Raw genomic sequence first — 21358 nt, 5'->3', positions numbered from 1 at the left:
TAGTGACTATTTTACTATGATTAAGATTATCAAATATCAGGTTTTACACCTGAAATATATAAAACATAAATAAATAAAGTTGAATAAGATCCAAACCTCTTACCCCGACCTATAAAGGAGCTGGCTCCTGTCTAGCTGCAATTACGCCCCCTCTTATTAATACTCATACTGGTCTCCCTTCCACACAGTCCTCGGACCTGCGGACGCCCCTTCGTGTCTCAGAGCCCCTGCTCTGGCTGGTCCCCGTCCCTGGAAGGTCTGTCCCTCTGGTCAGAGCAGTGACTGGTCACTCTTCAGTCAGGTCTCATTTGAAACGTAACTATTTCAAATAGCAACTCCCCTACACACAACACAAACACACACACACACACACACACACACACACATCTCAAACTACCTCTCTACCCCAAAACGCTATTTATTTTCTTCACCGTTCCCCTCTCTCCTGGAATTTTCTTTTTATTTGTTCATGTATCTCTCCCTCCTGGAACACAAGCTTCATGGAAGCAGGGATGTTGTCTTGTTCACTACTACAGTTCCCATGCTGAGAAAGGTGCTGGAAGACAGTAGGTGGGCAAGATGCACCTGCCAAACAAATGAACATGCCAACTTCATCATGTAGCATGAAAAAGGTGCTCAAGTAATGCTAACTTTCATTTTCCCTCCCTTCCATTTTTTTTTTGTGTGTGTGCGTGTGTCATGGCTGAGAAATTGTAAAATGCTGTTGAAACTAAAGCTCCGATTTTCTCCTGTCCCCTGCCAACAGCACTGGTATTGCATGTGTATAAACTAGTCTGTGAGGTGATACCAGCCACTTGTAGTCTGAAACAGACAGGAAATGAGTATGAAGCCAGAATGGAAGGCACTGGTATCTATCTAGTCTTACCTAAATGGGATATTAATTTCAAGACTTTGTTTTTCTAAATGATCTAAATGATTTTGGATTTTCAGATCATTAGATGCCTCCATATCCAAAAGAAATCCTTTCCAGAATAAAATGTAAATGGTTCTCAGAGGATTGCCTGCTTGGGATTAGCTGTCTTGCTCTCTATTGTCATGCATTTTTCAAAGTTGGCTGCAAATGCAAACTTACAGATAAGTATAAAACAAAATTAACAGCTCACTTTTCCCCTGGCTACACACCCTGCATTACACAGATAGCAAAACCCACTGGCAGTGTTCCTCAGAGCTGATCCACATGGATGGGTTTTGCTCCTGATGCCGGGGTATATGACAATATGCTGGGACCTGTGGATATCTGTCTGAGTGGGTAGTTTTTATGGGAACTTATATGTGCAAATAAAATCTGTTATTTTCCAAATTAAAAATAAACCTCAAAGGCAATGGACTTCCAATGGCTTGGAGAGATTTATTAATAAAATAGGAAAGGATATAAAGGGATATCAAATTAAATGACATTTGGAATAAACATAAAATTTGGTTCCAGTGGTCTCCATTTTCATCTTAGTCACATTGCTTTCTCCGGTTTACTGAAAATGATCATAGATTCTTATCTTGAAGAGGCAAAACACAAAATAGACATTAATTCTTTTAGGATTAAATCTGTGCTTTTCTCATCCACTAGACTGTAGACAGGAACAGGAAAGTAGCTAAGAGAAAATGGTTTAAAAAATAAAAGGGAATTTGCATAAGGGAAGGAGGAATTTACTCATACTTTGGAAGTCAAAGAAAAACACTACAATCCTGTCAGCACCCGGAAGGCACCATTTACTATTTGTTGTCTCCTTCACTGCAAGAGGACACAGATTGTATTTTTAGTGCAGTAAACAGCAGATTCCACTGTGGGAATCCTTGCAGTTGGTACCGATAGCAACCTCATTTAAAATGTTATAAAGCTTAAAACATCAGGAATTTAGGCAGTTAGTCACATATACCTCCATGTAAATACTCAGCCACTAACACACGTACATGCTTGTCCACACATTGATAGTAGATTACGTGTAGTATTATATTACCCACTGAGTTTTATCATTGAGTCATGTTTGACAGCCATGGTAGAGAGCTGAGAAAAATCAAACATACCAGCATTGCCACCAGCAGCGAACACATATTTGTGCCTAAACAATATATCACACCACATGGTAGGCAACCACGTAAAAGTTCATCAAAAGAATGCTCTTATCATTTAAACATGGAACATCTGATTGACATTTTAGAGTTCCTATTTGTAACAGACGCTGTCTATGCCACACCCACAAATTTTTGGCACTCACTTTCACATACCAAATGCTGCCACTGCAAAAACCTATGACTGCTTTCTGAGAAAGTCTTTGGTGGCCACAGGAAAGAGCACACTTGGCCAATGTTCAGGGAAAGCCAAAAGGCTGGAGAGTTAATGTCCCCAGAAGTATCCTTCAGCCAACGATGAGCAAGGAATTGCAGTACAAATGCATTAGCTTCCTTGTGGGCTGGTTGGGAAGATACGGGGTCATGTTCCCTTAGTCTCCTAGAGCTCCCCAACAGACTGAGCTCCAGCTTTCACAGTGCTAACCGGTTTGATAACGTATCTTTTACTGACTTTATTTTTTTTAACCTGTCTTCCTTACTTCTCTACTGATGTTTTCTGGGGTCACCCACTACACAGACTACTTGGATTCTAAGCCTTGTATCAGGGTCTGCATCTGGACAACCCAAACTAAGACACTATCTTTAGTCCTTTTATTTTCTATTAGAATGAAATGTAATTTTCATTAAATACTCTGGGACACACGGTTTCCCCCATAGCATAAATACCTGTTACAGTGAGATAATTCTTCAATAGAAAAACTTACTATAGAAATCCATTTGAGTAGTTCTAAGGGGAAATGAAAAGGTAGCTGCAGATCTTTTTTATTTTTTCTTTTATTACTCCCCACATATTTTCTCAACATATAGATGTCCCTGAACTTCATTCTTCTGGCAAAAATGTATTTGTTATTATATTCAATAAATGTAACCCACATATCAAAAGGAATATTTACTCAGTATCTCCATGCACTCAGCACTGACTTTAAAACCTATATTGTAGTCCCCACAGCTTGTCACTCTATTGCACAGATAAGCTTTCAACATATGGAAAAATGTGAAATAAATATTAAAAAGTATAACTACTCAAGCATGAATTTTATGGTAATTAAAAGAATTCTATGTAGAAACAGCTGGAAATGCCAAATGCTACACTGTAGTAGCAGTTTAGATGGCAGAAAGGTAGAAACAAGTGAAAAGATATCTAGAGGCATCTGCATTTCAGGCTTCCATGTTACAGATAAATCCTTAAACCAGTTATCTTAAGGCCTCAATTGCTTCTGCCTGCTTTTGAAATGGCTTGGAACAGATAGTATTAATATTCTCCCTGGTTATACATGATTCACTCATTTGATCAGTCGACCCATGTTTGTTGAGCATTCCCCTACATTCACAGCAGTAAGCAGAACAAAATTCTTGCCCTCACCAAGTTTGCATTCTAAAAGGGGCAAGCAGCAAATCAGCAAGCAAGAAATTACATTTATAATATAATGTCAAGTAATAGGACTCTGACAAAAAATAAAGCAAGAATAGTAGGGCTAGAAAATGATGGCAGTGTGATTATTTTAGATAGGGTGGTCAAGAATGGCTTCTCTGAGGAGTCATTATTTGAACAGAGGGAACCAGCTCTCAAAGAAATGAGAATAAGGTATTCCAGGCAGAACAAAAAGACAGTGCAAAGACCCTAAGGTAGGGATAAGCTGATCATTTTTTAAAAAAAGAAGAAGACCAGGATGAGTCAGTAAAAGTGCTGTCATAAGAGATGAGGTTAAGGGAGCAGGCAGGAAGTAGGTGCTATAAACTTGTAGGCTTGGAGTGTAGAGTTCATTCTGAGTGGATGGAAAGACATTGGAATGTTAAAAAGATCACTCTGGCTAGGATATGAAGAACAGAATTCAGAAGTGGAAGACAGAAGACCAGCGAGGAGGCTGTTCCCTCATCAGGTGAAAGGTGATGATGGCTAGACTGGAGCAGTAGTGGTGGAGGGAATGAGAAGTTGGAGAATTTGGGTTAGGAGAAAGAAAAATAGAGGCGCTCTTGTAGCTGTTTAACTTAGATGACCTCACAAATGGTGGTACCAATTACTGAAGTAGGGACTACAGGCAAGAAGCAGGTTGTGGGTGGGAATGGAGATAAGGAACCAATTTGAGCCATATTGAGTCTGAGATGCCTATTATCCTTCTCAGTAGAGTCAGTTGAATATACTAGTCCAAATTTCAGGATCAAATCTGGGCTGTTGATATAAATTAAAATTCATCAGCATTAGACGGTGCTTCAGTCTTGGACCTGGGGAGCAAAATTAGAGAAAAAAGGAAAAAGATCTGAGGACACAGTCCTGGGACAGTCACACATTCAAAACTTAGAAAGGAGAAGAGGGGCCCGAAAAGAAGTCTGAAAAGAATCAACTAATGGGGTAGGAGAAAGCAGGAAAAATTCTTTATATTTGACTGCAGCAGCGTTGAGCTGAACTAAAAGGGGAACTCAGAGTCTCATTGCTGGTGGTAATAAAAAGACGATGATCTTTCCAGGGGTCCAGCTATAAAATTGATACAAAAAGGGGTTTTGGTGGTATTATCAAAAAGAAGAAGAAGGAGTTTTGAGCACAGCCTAGTTTGGCTGATAGATGGAACATGAAGAAAGGGGAGACAAACCACATGGCATCTACCCTACCACCCTCTCTCCAGAGTGAAAGCCTTTAATTCCTGGCAGAAGAGAAAGGCAGCCTAAGAATCCAGAGGAGCTAGATCCATGGCAAATGCTATGAATTGCCGAGCATGACAGCTATTTCAGACCTGGTGCCTAAGCTGGGCAGAGGATTGTTTTCCCACCTGTGCACAGACCAGGGTGTTTGGCATCTACACCTTTGACACAGGCACAAGCGATCTCACAGAGGGCACAGCATTAAGGTTGGGAGATCTCCCAATGACTCAGCATTACCGTGATACAGGTGAGCTGGCAGCTCATTAGCACAGACTCCGACTTCAGAACTCAGTTCCTCTCCAGGACATTTTGTTCCCACTGGACAGCACAGCCAAACCAGCTCCCTCTCGTGCACACTGCCTCTGCCACAGGCAGTGCGTTCGATACAACTGACCTGTGTTGAAGAAGGATACGGTCCATTCTGCATCCGTTTCAGGAAATACAGAAACTGGTGGAGGCAGACCCAAGGCTCTCCCATCCAGATCTTTAAAGAGATATTTTCTTGGACTTTCACAATCCGATTCAGGGCAGACTACTCTTTCTAAATCTTTCCTGTGAAGATAGATAGAAAATAATTTTCTCTTTCCATGATAAGCAGTAAAAAGAAAACATATATTGGTAGTGCTGATCTTGTATAAAATAAATTCAACAGGATTTTGTTATTAATACTGTGTTACACAGATAACTCTATATAAAAATAAGTTATTTCCCAGTTATATGGTCAAGAAGACAGACATTCTTATTAACCAAATATTCTGGATATCTGGATATATAATCTTTGTATAAATCGCTGATTTTCTAAGAAGCAAGATAACAATAAAATGTTCCTAACTCTAACATCTGCTGAACATAATTATTTCTTTATGGAACTTCAGGGCTTTTTAGTATTGTAAGATTATTATTATAACCATCAGTTATATTTGTGCTACATACAAAGTAAAAATAGTATTCTCATTCAACAATGGTGATTAAGATAAATATGGTTTCTGCACTTCCAAAATTTAGAGTCAAGTGGGATATATAAACAAGTAATAGTTAATTACAACATCAAATTATAGAGAATTTATTTTATTTCCCTGGTCTAATTCTTTTATGTACCATTAGTAATTTTATTAAATATTTATTGCATGTAGACCATGTATTAGGAATTAATATTACCAGTACAAAAAATCTGATGCTAGTATCATGTAATACTATGATTTGAATGATGGCGTCCCTTCAAGATTCATGTTGAAACTTAATCCCCAATGGAACAGTATTAAGAGATGCGGCCTTTTGGAGGTAAACAAATCATGAGGGCTCTCCACCCTCATGAATGGGATTAGTACCCTTATAAAAGGGCTTGAGGTTTTCTTCTGCCATGTGAGGATGGACTGTTCCTCCCCTCCAGAGGATACAGACACAAGGCTTCATCTTGGAAGCAGAAAATAGCCCTTCCCAGATACCAGTCCTGCCAGTGTCTCAATCTTGGACTCCCAGCCTCCAAAACAGTAAGAAATGAATTTCTGTTCTTTATAAATCATCGAGTCTGTGGTATTTTGTTACAACAACACAAAGACATGTAACTTTACAACTATTTCCGCCCATAGATAAGATATGAACATAAGGAAAGTCAGACAGTATAAGAAAAATGACAAAATAACACAAATTGTCTACCTAATAGTATTTGGGTACCTAAAATGGTTCAGGGATGGGCATCAAAAAGAGATTAATATTAGGTCAAACATGAACTTTCTAATGACAATGGTTCTTTAGATTCTTCTCTGTCAACTAAAGGAGTTTTCTCCAACGTTGTGGGAAAGAAAAAGTAACCCATTTTCCCTGCTTCTAACTTTCCTGCTCTCTTTTAAGGCAAAAAAAAACCAAAACAACAAAAAAAAACCTACCTATCTAGTTTCCAGATCCTTGAATAAAATCCTCAGATCAAACCCTGAATCCAAGAAGAATAGTTATACCTGGTCTGAGTGCCAATATCTGTCTAAGCCTCATCATTCAATTCAGAGATTCCTAACAGCAGACATGATCTCCTTCCCATCTACCTGGTCCCTGCCCAAAGACTCCCAAGGCCTCCTTCTGAAGATGACTGACACTGTATTCCTGGGAAGGGTGATGAGTTAGGGTCAATTTATTCCCAGTGATTTTAAAAACATACTGAAGTCTCTCTAATTAAAACCAAATAAATAAATAAATAAAACTTGCCCTCTATCCCTTCTGCCCCTTTTGTTAGCCAAAAATTGTCATGTGGCTGAATCTTGATTCAAGGGGAAAGAGAAATAGGCTCTACTTCTTTATTAAGACATTTTAAAAATCATGTATCAAAGGTCATGAATATAGGAGGGTTAAAGAATTGGAGTCATGGAGTCAATGTATTATAACATACCATCCTAAAAGGATTTATTTTTATTTCTTTAATGATTTTATTCTTTTTTTTAACATGTTTAGGAATTTGAAGAATTGTCAAATACTTCATAAGTATAGTTTATTATAAATACTAAAAGTAGTACCTGGGCTGTAATGGAGGAAAATAGAACTTGTTTTTATCTTTCATCTTTAGCATCTTGGTCCTCTCTGCTGTTATTGGGTGTATGATTCCAGTGTTTTCTATATTTGGCAGAATGCAGACATCCAGGTCATTGCTATAGCAACTTTTCACAAAACTAGAAAAGGTGACATCTGAAATTTTTTAAAAACATATCATATCACTATAACATGTAAACCACCATTCATAAACATAAAGTATACAACTAAATATTCTTATAATAATATATATTCAGGAGTTAGTTATAGCTATCCAGGATATTTTCAGGAGTTTACATAAATTTGGATATAAAATATCTGTAATTTTTCAATACATGGACATTGCATGGCAAAAGAGAAGAGCATTCCAACACATTAAATCCTTAAAAACCATACTTTTCATCAAAGGTTTAATCATAATCCATTCATTTTACTGAAAGACAAACCAATTGCCAGACAGAGTAAGTAAATGGGGAATGAGAACCATAGTGCAAAAGAGATCTGAAAATGAACTGAGATGAACTGAGAAGATGAACTGCATGGATTGTGGTATACCTTTGATTTTAACCCTAGGTACCCAATCAACTCCTAGGCAACCTGAGGTGAGGCACAATTTCTGCATCTCAGTTTCCTCAACTTTGAAATAAGAAAAATAACCACCCCTGAGAAAGTTGTCCTATAACCAAGTTAAACAATTGCTGTGGAAGTTCTTCAACATGTATGAAGCAGAGACTTTTGTAAGGAATCACTCACTGCCACGATAAACCACCATTGTAGTTACCAATACCAGCAGGTTGCCAGTTGGATAGGACGCACTAGACCCCACTGTACCTTTTGGTTGACATAACTTCAGGATGCTATTAAAAATTCTGTGCATGGATTCATGGAACTATTAAACATACTGCTTAGATAAGGCCAAGCATCCTACCTTGAAGTTTCATGATTCCTGAAACTGAATGGCCATTCCTCACTTTGTGCCATGGCTCATGAGGCCACTGATTTGGTTCCAAGGTGAACACAGGCCACAGAATACCAACTCGGCCCCCTTTTGGATTGGAAGGGGCTCGATCTGCTGATGTCAAGTTGGCCGAGTGAGGCTTCACTCTGTCCTGAATACAGTCAAAAGAGGAGCTGGTGGCCACAATGACTGAATTCCTGAGCACAATTTGCACATTTTCGATGGAGCTTTGTGAAGCAGGAGACACATATACTATAGCCAAAAGTCCAATGGCATTGTCTACCAGAGTGGTGTTCTCTATCTCCACGCTGTCCTCTACATGTAGCATGGCACCATAGTCATAGTTCTTGAAAGCCAAGAAGCCAGAGATACCAGTACAGTTGCCAAGTCCGCTTTCCTTATAGAGATGAAGGCCATGAAGGCTTGAGTGGGCCACATTGTCAGACCAAAGCATTTCAGGCGAGGAGCACTGGTGGCCTCGGATGTGAAAGCCAAGTCTCTCCGATCCTGCAACAACATTGCCATGAAGGTCGATGTCCTTTGCATGGTTCACTTTGATTCCTGCCACCCAAACACTGGACCATGCCGACTGTGTCACCAGAACTACAAGGTTATTAGTGAGAGAATAGGCCTGACCCTCCAAATCCATGCCATGGCCAGCAGTGCCAAACACTATATTGTCGTGTAAATGTATTCCATGACTGGCAGCTGCACGAATGCCCCCACCGCAGCTCCGGTGCAGAGTAGAAGATCTTATCCAGGACCCCACTGACACATTGGTGAATTCAATGGAGTAGTATGATGGGGATCCCAAGTTCTGAATTTCCACATTTAAAAGTTGAAGGATACCTACAAACAAAACGCGTGTCATCAGATACTTTCTTCCTCCCCGCAAAAGGCAGAAGGATGGCCCACTTTAAGACATCGAGATTGACAGATTTTTAAGGAAAACATGACAGCTTATCCTTAGCACCAGGACTATACTGGATATCATTAATTCTCACGAACAAAACATGAATCATTAGAAACATCACATTAATGTCTGAAAAGATTTCACATGCAGTTTGAAGAGTCTGGTGATAGGATGGGGAAGAGAGAGAATATTAAGAAAAGGGACAGGCTTTGGAGACAGGCACTGCTAGTTGAAAGATTCTGTGCATTTGTCTGAGAGCTGAATGCAGGAACTGGGTAAGGATGGAGGGTGTATGGGTTCCCGGCCACTCACCTCAAAGTCAAGTCTCCCTCTCTGTGTCTCAGTGATCCCAAAAAGCCATAGCCATCTCCACAAAGATATTGCATGAATGAATATAATGGCTAACTCTATAAAACATTCCAAACATTTCTTAAGAAGAGTATAAGTGCGAAAGTTACTTCTGCCCAATTGATGTCCAGAAACGTGATAGCCAATACGTGCTTCTGATTAAGGCATGATGGAAGCAATACAAACTTTTAAAATTATTTTTAAAACCCTGTAAAATCTTTTCCGTATTTTTATCCTAGCCACATTATACTCACTGTTTCATTTTCATAATAATAATATTTTTTACATCTTTTATGTCAGGAGAGAATAGTGAATTATTTAGTCTCATTGGGGGATTTTATTTGTACTGTTTTAAATAGACATTGTTAAAACACAGTATAAAATGCAGCCAGTAGGTTGATTTAAAAATACAGTGAGTATTAATGTCAGTGTATATACTCTTGGTAAAATCAATAACAACATGATTATTAGTGAATTAATATGAATTAATAATGAGGTGAATTAAATACTATATAACACCTAGCTCTCATATAAGACTCATTTATGTGCAAGGCACTGCTCTAATTCATACATACATACACATATGCTCTAATCATACACATACATATATATACACACAGTCTTAATTTTCACAAAAATCCTATGAGGTAGGTACAATTATTATCCCCATTTTACAGATAAGGAAACTGAAGCAGACAAGGGCCAACTAATAAACTGGGACTTGAACTTAGGAATGTGGATGAGACCCTGTACTATACCCCTAGGCCAGCATACTGGGGAGAGTGGAAGACTCGGTATAAGAGTAGCAACTTTGTATTAGGATTCAGGTAACTGGGCTGGAGCTATGTGCCAATAATTAGTCATGTGTTCTTTGCTAGATGGGTCACAGTTTGGGCTCCTTTTGTTTTGTTTTTTTAAGGTACTGGCAAAAGTAAACTATAAAGACATTTCTCTCTTTAAAAAATGAAGGGAGCTACTGTACATTTGAAGTTGCAATTTCACTGTTTTTTTAGCAAAAGTATTGAAGCTCAAAGGTGGTATTGATATATTCTAAATCCTCCACTTCTTCACTCCGTTTTCACTGAGGAGAAACTGAAACCCTTGTAAATCAGCTGCCGTGAAGAAGCGAGCCCTCGCGAGAAGGACAGGTTAAGTGTCTCCTTGTGGCCAGAAAACAGGATCCTGACATATGTAAACTTCCCGGTGGATAACATATCAGTATTATTTTAATTAGTGGGTTTTAAAGTGCCTTATACTTACATGGATATCATTCACAATTTTAAATTGTGCAAGATCTTTTTACTTGTGTGCGCATTAACCAATGACTAAAAATTTATCAATAGTAAACACTTAAAATGTCTTGAGCATTTAAATGAAGAATTAATCAGTGATTTTATTAACACTATTTTCTTATTTTTCCTTAGGAAAATCACAATTCTGGAAAATGTTCTAGCAAGTTAAACTTGCTGGGTATTATTAGCCAGAAGGAGGAGAATGATGGAGCCCTCCAGCAGAAAAGTAGGACTGGCAAGTCCTGGCCTGCTTTTCTGCCCTGTAACCAGTCAACACCCCTGCCTGGCAAGCCTGATCTACTCCTACCTCATCTAGGCTCTGGACATATTATGGAAAAATGCAAGGGTTCTTAATGCAGTGTAGAAACCTGAATTGAATACTGAAACAGAAAAAAGACATTAGTGGAAAAACTGGTAAAAGTTGAAAAATGTCTTGAGTTTAGTTAATGATAAGATACCAATGTTAATTTCTTGATTTTGACAAATGTGTCCGTGGTATGTCAGCTATTAATAGAAAAAACTATGTGAAAGGTGTACAGGAACTCTCTATACTATCTTGGCAACTTTCCTGTAAATCCAAAATTAAAGTATATTTAATAAGGTATAAAAGTATATTTAATAAGGATTTCAGAGTCATTCTTGAATCTGCCACTTACTAGTTAGTTAACTTTTCTTATTCTTCATTAATTTTTCATTCATATTTATTGAGCATCTAAGACACAGCAGTCATCATACTAGAAAAACAGAGATGACAGAACCATTCTTACCCCCAAGGAGTTCACAAGCTCACGAAGGAGTTAGACAAATAAACAGGCAATTGTATTATGGATTCTGTTTCCTATAATAGGAAGATAAAATATGTTTCTCATGGGGATATTAGAATTAAATAAGATAAAATTTTCACTGTGTAAAAAACAACACAGTTTTGGGTCCATAAGAATCATAAAATACAGTTTCTCTTTCCCTTCCCAAGGGGATGATTTAAAATGCTTTAGATCAGCAATGGCAGAGGTTTAGGATCAGGTCAGTCTTGCTGCTGGCTCGGCTCTGGCTTAGCTGTAAGAATTGGCCTTCTGTCCTGTTCCTGTGATCATGCTCCAGTCTGGCCTGCAGTTTCAGTCTACTGGGCCCGGTCTTGCTTCCCCCTCCCTAATTCTCTACCTTCATCAGCTGCAGACTGATCTCGTTTTACAAGACCAGGACCCAGCCTTTGTCTCAGTCTTCTAGAGCAGAGTTCCTCAACCTCAACACCATTGACATTTTAAGATAGATATTTCTCTCTTGTGGGTGGCTGTCCTGTGCACCGCAGGATGTTTGGTATCCACTAGATGCCAGAAGCTCCCCCAAGCTGTGACACATAAAAATGTCACCAGATATTGCCAAATGTCCCCTGACAGGTAAAATCACCTCTGGTAAGAATTTGTGGAACTAGAATTTATGGAGAGAGAGCTTGCTCTATGGACTAGAAATCCTGAACTTTTGATTTAAGGTCCAAACACTGTCCTTTAACAAACTGGTGAAATAGTTGTGTCATGCCATGCACAACTATTTGGAAAGTGTTAGATCTTTTATTCCAGGACTTCTCTGAGCCTTTATTATATTCATGTACATAGTGACTTTCTAAGATGGAGATACTGTGACAGCCACTCCCAAACTATTTGATCAGGAAACAACTTTGGAATAATGTTTAAGGAATACAAGTTTAAGAAATGAGGTCCTAATCAAATAATTTTGCAGCATTCCAAAAGGGCGAAAGCTTGAAAGAAACAAGAAAGATTGAACGGATCCTTAAAGCAGTCTAGAATATGGAAATCATTTTTATTTAAATTTATGCTATTAATTTATAGCATGAACTAATGCCTGCCATCAGATATAGCATGCTACTGGGAAAGAGTAATAGAAATTCAGGAAAGGGATAAAATTCAAGTGGTCATTAAATCATCTATAATTTCAAAGCAGAGGAAATTTCACATCTGCTGAAGTTGTTTCTTTGAGGTAAAAATGTGCATATGTGCTGATCGCTAGTATATTATTTTAACATCACACTGATAATTAAGCACAGATTAGGACTGAAAATTCATAGCTTCTTGGAGCACAAAGGAACTATCTAATTTGGACATTTTGGTTTATAAATGAAAATTCTCACAGTTGGAATCTCTGAGGGCCCCAGATGAATAGGCCCCAATTGGTAATGCTTAGTCACTTACAATTTCATTTACCTGAAAATTCTTCTCTGTTGGACTTCCTGAAGGAGCCCACAAGTAGTCTCCCCCTACATGAAGTGTCAGGCCGAATTTGTATATTGCGGGTCAACAGTCCAACCTCAGCAGCCAAACGAATGCGTCGGCCATCCTCCATGATGTGGACACTTCCTGGGACAACAGGAGTTGGGAGGCAAAAAAAAAAAAAAACTTTGAAGATCTATTTCAGAAATTGCCGGCTGGGGACCCAGCAAACCTGACAAATGAAAACACTCCTTTCCCCTTGCAAGTCCTACCCACATTAAGGTCTGCTTTTCCTCGGGCATTCTCCACAAAGGTCAGCTGAGAAATGAAAAACCTGTTCACTTTCCTCTCTTTGGGATGAGAGTGAGAGTATTTGAGCAAGAATTCATTTCTTCTCAATAACTGTGGGTACTGGGACAGGCCACTGTGCAGGGTAGTCAGTGCAGGCCTGTCCAATTAGTAGGGTCCCCAACCTTCCCTAAATAAGTCATTGTGAGACTTCAGTGTTTGGTTGTACATTGTCCATAGACCTCTTTCATGTCAGTGAAAGATCCCAGATCAACTGAGGAAGTGACATAGCAAAAGCAGTAACATGTAAGAGTAAAAGAGAAAGGAGAAGCAGCGCCACACGGCAGCAGCAGCAGCAGCCTCTCACTGTGGGTCTTCAGCTCACCCCCGTCTGAGCCGCTTCCAGAGTAGTGGGAACCGAAGCTAGTTTGTTTCACTGCCCGCCATTTGCATTTCACCTTGGATCTTATTGGCAAGGCTTGCTGAAAATTTCTCTTTTCTCTGTCACTTTTTAAAAAAGAAATCATCACTGGAACTATGATGTAGACACAGCTTTAGACAGTCCTGGTGAAAATATGTACTTCCCTCTCACATGTCAGAGACAAAAATATATTGTCAATCCCCTTTATTTCCATGGTTTGTCACCGATTAGCTATACCTCCTGGGTTAGATTTATTTATTAGGTCGAACCAGGAAGATTATTGTTATTCATTACATATGTGCAGTACATTTTAACTGGTATAAGTGTATAAAAATATTCAATACCTTTTAAAAAAATGGCATTGACTTTTTTTCTTTTTTTCCAGTAATAGTAATAGTAGTAGTCAACACATAAAATGTACTTCATGTCAGGAAGAATACTTTTCTAAATATGGAAAACAAAGTCATTATTTACAATAATTACCATATTCTAAGGGATTGTGTAATTCATTGTGCCAGGAAATAAACTGGAGACTCAGTGTCCGTGAGTTTTATTCTGGCTTAGCCACAAAACTGCCAGTGACCTTGAATAAGATTCTCAATTCTTCTGTTCTTAGACTTGCCATTGTAAATAAAAAGCAAAAAAAAAAAAAAAATTATTTTATATGTAGGTATTCTTCAAAAATTAGGCAATAAAAGTAATGAAGGACTAGAGACAAAGCCATCTAGGATGAGCCTAGAGCAGTAGTAGGGTATTATCCTTCCCCTTGGAATGGCAATCCGATCTAAGGTCACTAAGGCAGGTTGCTGAACAGGTTCTTCCCAGCTCATTCACTTCCCTTAACCAGCAAATCAAAGCCTTACCAATGTGCCGGTGTTTGAGCCGTTCATGAATGCTAACATGGTGGCCTTTGGCTTCTTTCACAGTGAGGACCTCTGCCTCGTGAGGCTCATAAGAAGAAGAGGTGAGGACAATTTTGTCATGGGGTCGCCAATCCACTGCATCCTCTACTATAATTCTGTAACAGCATAAAAACGGCATCAAACATACTGAAAGCGCAACACAGATCACCTATGATCACCACAGATCATCTATGTCTAGAGAGAGGAAAGGAGATCCACTGAGACCAACAAATCCCACCAGGGAGAATGAGGTAGAAATATTAAGACATGGCAGTGAAAAGGGGCTTTTGTGAAAAGTTTCATGCTCATAGAGTCAGTTTTCTGGCTCACAAATGTATACATTACAGGAAAAGCAAAGATATTCCATGGCCATGAAATACAAGGCAAAGGAACAAGAAATGGTAAAAGTTCTAGAGTTTAGTATATGCATCTACACATGGTTTTCTATAATAGCAACCCTCCTGGATTGGCAAACAGTTTGAATAACAAAGGGATGTCAGAAGAGATCTTTTCTCTAATTTTCTGAAGACCTATCATGCCATTTTTGGACCATTTATCATCATGCATTAAGGCTCCAACCTTCATGGTCAGACAGATACAAATGTGAACCCTAGAGGTGTCACTTACTAGCTGTGTGACCTTGAGAAGTCACTTAACTCTTCTCACTTCATATCTTCATCTGAAAAGCACAATATTTATACCTTCTCTGCAACCTCTCAGCCTTATTGTGGGGACTAATGAGTGTGTATTCCTTGAGTGTGTTAAGTTCCAAGCACTGTGCTTTCATCACGTTATGAAACAATGAAACAATGAGGGATTTGTTCATTTGGGTCTTTTTTTTTTAAACTCACATTTAATAAAATTTCTGTTTAGTGTGTCACTGCCGCCTAGCTTTTCCTAGTGAATATGACTGTTTTATTCTCCAGTCATTACCAACTTCAACAGCATGTGTTTATTTAAATAACCTGCCTCTTTACCTAATGTCAAAACTTTAGCAAGCTCTACCACTAAATGTTCATCCAGGCAACAATGTCCATGTGTAGGGCATTCAATTATGCAATGTATATTGACTGAGCAAATGATACGCACCAGACACTATATTAGGTGCTAGAGATATAATGGTAAATAAAACAATTTGTATTAAAAAAAACTTAAATTTTATCTAGCAGACATCCTTAAAGAGTCTACTATATGGGTGGAAGATTCACAGATGTTTGGTATATAATACTAACCCCTTAAAAATAAGTAAATAAATTAAAGCTGGTCATTTGTGGGCCAATAGTATGAGTCTGTTATAAACCAAAGATTATAATTAATTCAAATCTGTACACGTAAGGGTGGAGAGAAAGAGAGAGAATTATAGAGAAAAAAAAGCCTACTACCAATTGACATAATTTTAATGAAAGAATTTAGAGTCTTAGCTCTGTTCCTGATTTGCTATGACTTTCCAGGAAACACAGCTATAGAATATTAATGCAACTGCTAGCTTTTAAAGACAGGGAAACTAAGTTCCAAAGAGATTAAATAACACAAAACTCAAGATTAGGTAAACAAATGGAACCAGAGATTGAATTAGGCCAAAGGAAGATGGTTTATCAAGTCCAGAGTTCTTTCCACTAAATAACCTCACCTTGTCTGTTTGATTCTTAGTTCTCGCCTGCTAAATGGTAATAGGAAAACAGTATTCCCACATTCCACAATTATAAAATTATAAAAAGTCTATGTCTCATGCAATGGAATACTATGCAGCCATTTTAAGAGTATCTCATAGTAGAGCATTGAATTATAAGGAATTATGTTCATGATGTATTGATTTAAAAAACAAGACATAAAAGAACATGCCTCATTTTTAATAAAAATAAGATATGTACATAAAATAGAAGACAGGAAAGAGGCATGTTAAAATGTTAGCCTATCTATGGGTTTTCACAGAACCACTATTCATAAAATAGATCAATTATATACAAATAAATTCAGATCTCTAATTCTATTGGTGAAAATTCATGAAAAGGTCCACGTGAAACATACTCATATCACAATATAATAGAAAGGCTTATTAAACTGACTTTCAACAAAAGGAAGGTTGTAGAGCAATGTTTAAAGAAATGGCTTGTATAAAATCTGTGGTTCAGTTAACACTGAATCAACTTGCCAGATTTGCTAATGTCCTATGGTTGTATAAGATGTTGTCATCAGAGAACACTGAGTGAAGGATATATGTGAACTCTATCTACCATTTTTGCAACTTCTTGTGAGTCTTAAATTATTTAAAAATTTTTTTAAATATTTTTTAAAAGATGGGATATCCATAAAGTGAATACACTATGTATTTTAATTACACATCATTTGTATACACTCATTAAAGTACTCTTCCTCAGGACTGATATTAAGAAATTTTGTTTTTAATATTTGTAATGTGTATAACACAAGCAATGGAATCAAACAAACCAGGGTAAAAATCTAGCCTCAGGAACTTCTAGCTTTATGAACTTAGAAAATTTATTTAACTTCTCCAGTCTCAGTTTTCATATCCGTAAAATGCAGATAATAATACCTAACTTGGAGCATTGAGAGATTTAAATGAGATAATGTATGTAAAATGCTTGGTAGAGGCCTGACATAGAGCAAGCCTACATGATAAGAACTCAATAAATGGTAGCTAGTTAATGACTATGGATAGTTTTAATTAATAAAATTGAGTTTCTTTGAAAATAGCCTGTAGCTCAGTCTCTGAATGAGGTTTTTTAACACATTCTTATAAGAAAAATCCATTCATATGGCTCCTGCCAAATTCCAACTTGCTAACCTTTTAGTTATAATTAAAGTTTCTTATTGATCCCTGTTAGAAATGCCTACTTCACGGATCCTTTTGGTATCAGAAAGGCACTTCAAACTCAAATTATCAAATCTGAATTTATAATCATTGCCCCAAACTTAGTCCTCTTCTAGTGAATGATACCGCCATCCATCGATACAAATCAGAAACCAAGAAAGCACCTCGTATCCAATGTGTCTTATAGATTTTATCTTCTGCCTTTAAATCTGTCTGCTTTTCTCCATTGTTCTTGCAGCTCCTGACTGTAAGTTATATTGTCTTTTGCTGGAAGCTCCTGATTGGCATCCCGGGATCCATGTTAGACCTCTCCTGTTGTCCACATTGTGCCTACAATTATGTTTTTAGATGCACAAGCATGATTATAAATGCTACCTCCCACCCACACCACCTCCTTACAAACCTACAACAGCTTCATAATGCTCTTAGGGTAAAACTTAAATTCTTAATATTACCAATGAATATGGCCCTGAGCTGGAGCTACTCCTTGGAACCCTGTCATGCTCGGCCCCCACTCTCCGTGTCATCCACCACAGTATTCATTCGTCCCTCGTGCTCTCCGTTCTCCCACCCACCACAGAATCACCTCTCTGCCCACCCTCTGCTTCTCAATCACCTTTTATGCTGACTCCTCCACTATCACCTTCTAAAAAGTTAAGAGTGGCCCCAATCTCATTCCCAGCCTCCAAATTTCCCCTCTACCTATGTCTTCCTGATTAGGGACATCACCCACTTCCAAGATGACTCCTTCCGAGCCCTAAGTTCTGCATCTAATTGTCTTCTTGACATCTCTGTTTGGTATCTCCAACTTAGCATGTTCCTGCCACCTCTACCCTGATAAACCTGTTCCCTTCCCAGTCTTCCCATCTGAGTGCATGCTTCCACCATTGACCAGTTTGCTCAATCAAAACGTGCAGCATTCTGCCCTCACCTCACCATGCAATAGTCAGCATGGCCAACTCTTCTCTCCATTTCCTCTGCCCCCTCCATTGTCCTGGTTCCTGTGATTTCTGGCCTCAACTGGCCTCCCAGCAGCCAGAGACTTTTTAAAACACAAATCAGATTCTATCGCTCTCCTACATAAAACCATTCAGTGATTTCCCCTCTGACCTCTCATACCAGAACAAGGCCCTATGTAACTTGGCACTTGTCACGTCACACAGCTCTGCTCTCTGCTCACTCAGCCTAAGCTATAATGACCTGTCCCACCTCTGCCCCACTCCACACACAGGCCAGCTGGCTCCCTCCCATCCATGAGGTCGTAGCTCAAATTTCCATTCCCCGGAGAGATTTTCCCTGTCCATTCAATCTACCCCTCACATTCTCCATCCCAGCTATTTTTGATCATACTATCCTATTGATTTCATTGCTGGCATATTTTATAATCTCCAACTACGTCATTTTATTTCTGTATTTGCTTGTTTATTGTCTATCTCTCCACATGAAGATCTAAGCTCCCAGAGGACAGCAATCTCTTCTAGTTTGCCTGTATGTCCCTAATGCTTACAACTAGACCTGGAACATAGTAAGTATCACTCAGCAAACACTGAATAATCGCATGCTACCTGCTCTGTCTGGAATGCTGTTTCCACACATATTCCACTTTACTTAATTAAAACCCATTCCTCTTTCAGTTCCCACCTCTGCAATCATCTTGAAGGAAGCCTTCTCTAAACTTCCCTGAATTCCCCAAGTTGCCGTGTTCATGTGTTTTCAGAATCCTATATACCCCTCCCTCACAGAATCTATCACATATGTAATTTGTATTTACTCAGTATTTCTTTGATTAACATCTGAAGGCAGAGGCCATGTCAGTTTTTACTTGTTATTGTATCTCCAGGTCATAGCCTGATGCTTGACATAGGATAAGCATGTGTGAAAATCATGTCGAATAAATAAATAAATAATTTAAAATAACTACAAAGGTAATACCCACTCTATGAAGAAATTCTGTACATAGAAAAGCACACGAAAGCAGTTACTACCTATCATTTCACCATAGAGATTCTTACTGCACTGTATGCCCTTCCAGACATTTCTCTCTCCAAAAACATGCATGCATAGATATTTTTAATTAATTTACTTTACATACAAAACTGGGCTAATATAGAATACGAATTCCCACCTGAATGTGAATATATCTTCCCCTTTGTCAACTCGAAATTCATTCTTTTTCATCTTTGCCAATTTAAAATTTTAAAATGGTATTTCATTACACTTTCAATTAACATTTATTCTAGTAAAGAACACCTTTTCTTTATGCTTATTAGTTAGATGTATGTCTTCTTTTGTGGCTCACGTTTTCAAACCCTTTAGTGATTATGTTTCCAGTGTGTTCATGTTGTTTTCATTTTATTCCTAAGAGTTCTTTATGTATAAAAAATATTAGTCCTTCATCTGTACAATTGTAGGTTGCAAATATTTACTAGTTTATCATTTGCTTAGCATTTTGTAATCGACATGCAGAAATACTGATCTTTATAACATTGTCAAATCTATTATTTCTTGCTATTATGGTTGTTGCCTTGCTTATTATGGTCAGAAAAGTCTTTCCTAGTTTAAATTACATAATATTGACTTAAATATTCTTCAAATAATTTTATGGTTTGAATTTTTTATGTTTGATTTTTTTTAAATATAATTTATTTTAGAGTAAATCATAAAGTGAGAGTCTAATTTTATATTTTTCTAAAGCATTTATCAATTATTCCAGCACATATTTAAATAAATTGAAATGCTAATTTATTCAAATTCTAAGAAATAAACATGCCTGGATTTATTTCTAGGCATTCTCTTCAGTCTGGGTGCCAATAACACACTGTTTTATTCATATTAAAGGCATTTTAAAAAAAATAACTTTACTGTTCATGTATTAAAAAGTTATTTATTTGTGCATTCATTGAAGGCAACTAATGATAGTTTTTCACATAATTTTCTAGTTTTCTAGGGCAAAAATGTGTATTATATAACCCACAAAAAATGACAGTTTGGATTCTTTTCAATAGTTAAATCTAATAGATTTTTCTTGTCTGAATGCATTGGCCAAAACTTTAATGACAATACTTAATGATTGTTGTAATAATTTTTATTGTCAGTTTTTTTCATAAAATAGAAAGCTATTTGAGAGGGATTCTTTATTGTGTATTATTATTTAAAGCAGTGATTCTAAGCTAATTGGTAAGCCACCCAACTAAGAAAACTTGATTTAAAGGAAATATTCTTATAATCTTTTTTTCCCAAGAGTTATTTAGAGGCTTATTATTGTGATTCATCATGGCTAACATACATTGAGCACTTGCTCCATGCTAATAATATGTTAATCACTTTATGTGCATCATTTCATTCAATCCTAATAACCCAATGCAGTAGATACCATTACTACCCCCATTTTACAGATAGGGGAAATGAGATTTAGGTGGGTGAAGTACTTGCTCAGTGCCACAGAGCTTGTAAATGGCGAGCTGATGCTTGAACTCAGAGCTGTCTGTCCTGAAGCCAGTGCTCCTTTGGTAAGACCGAGGAAAGAAATTGGGCTGCCTTGCGGATTCCTGACATACGTGACTTGGAGAATAGGTAACAGGGAGTCTGGAAGAAGACAGGAGCTCTGGCTTCAGATCTGTTGAGTAGAGACATCTGAGGAACATCCAAGGGGAGATATCTTCAGACTATTGAGTTTAAAGCTCAGGAGAAAGCTTTTTAAAAAAATTCAATAGATTTAGGGGGTACAAGTGTTTTATGTCACATGGATGAATTGTATAACGCGGAAGTCAGGGCTTTCAGTGTACCCGTCTCCAGAATAGTGTACATTGTACCCAATAAGCAGAATTTTATCCCCCATGCTCCTCCTATTTAACCCCCTTCTTACTTTTTAATGTCCATTATACCACTTTATGACTATATATATCCTTCGTTTAGCTTCCACTTATAAGCCAGAAC

General features: G+C 37.8%; 1 protein-coding gene across 1 annotated transcript in view; it reads right to left on the bottom strand.

The window, feature by feature from the left end:
• The window catches only part of PKHD1 (polycystic kidney and hepatic disease 1 (autosomal recessive)), a 535504-nt gene that overhangs the window by 158124 nt on the left and 356022 nt on the right, over positions 1–21358 (bottom strand). The window contains 5 exon segments of the mRNA XM_012648551.1: positions 5120–5277; positions 7230–7398; positions 8171–9049; positions 12973–13125; positions 14551–14705. Coding sequence (XP_012504005.1) covers positions 5120–5277; positions 7230–7398; positions 8171–9049; positions 12973–13125; positions 14551–14705 — 1514 coding nt within the window.

This window comes from Propithecus coquereli, unplaced genomic scaffold, assembly GCF_000956105.1.
Source record: "Propithecus coquereli isolate 6110/MARCELLA unplaced genomic scaffold, Pcoq_1.0 Scaffold29, whole genome shotgun sequence".
In the NCBI taxonomy this organism is placed as follows: Eukaryota; Metazoa; Chordata; class Mammalia; order Primates; family Indriidae; genus Propithecus; species Propithecus coquereli.
Note: the sequence above shows the minus strand (reverse complement) of the source record. Positions and strands in the feature narration are given on the sequence as shown.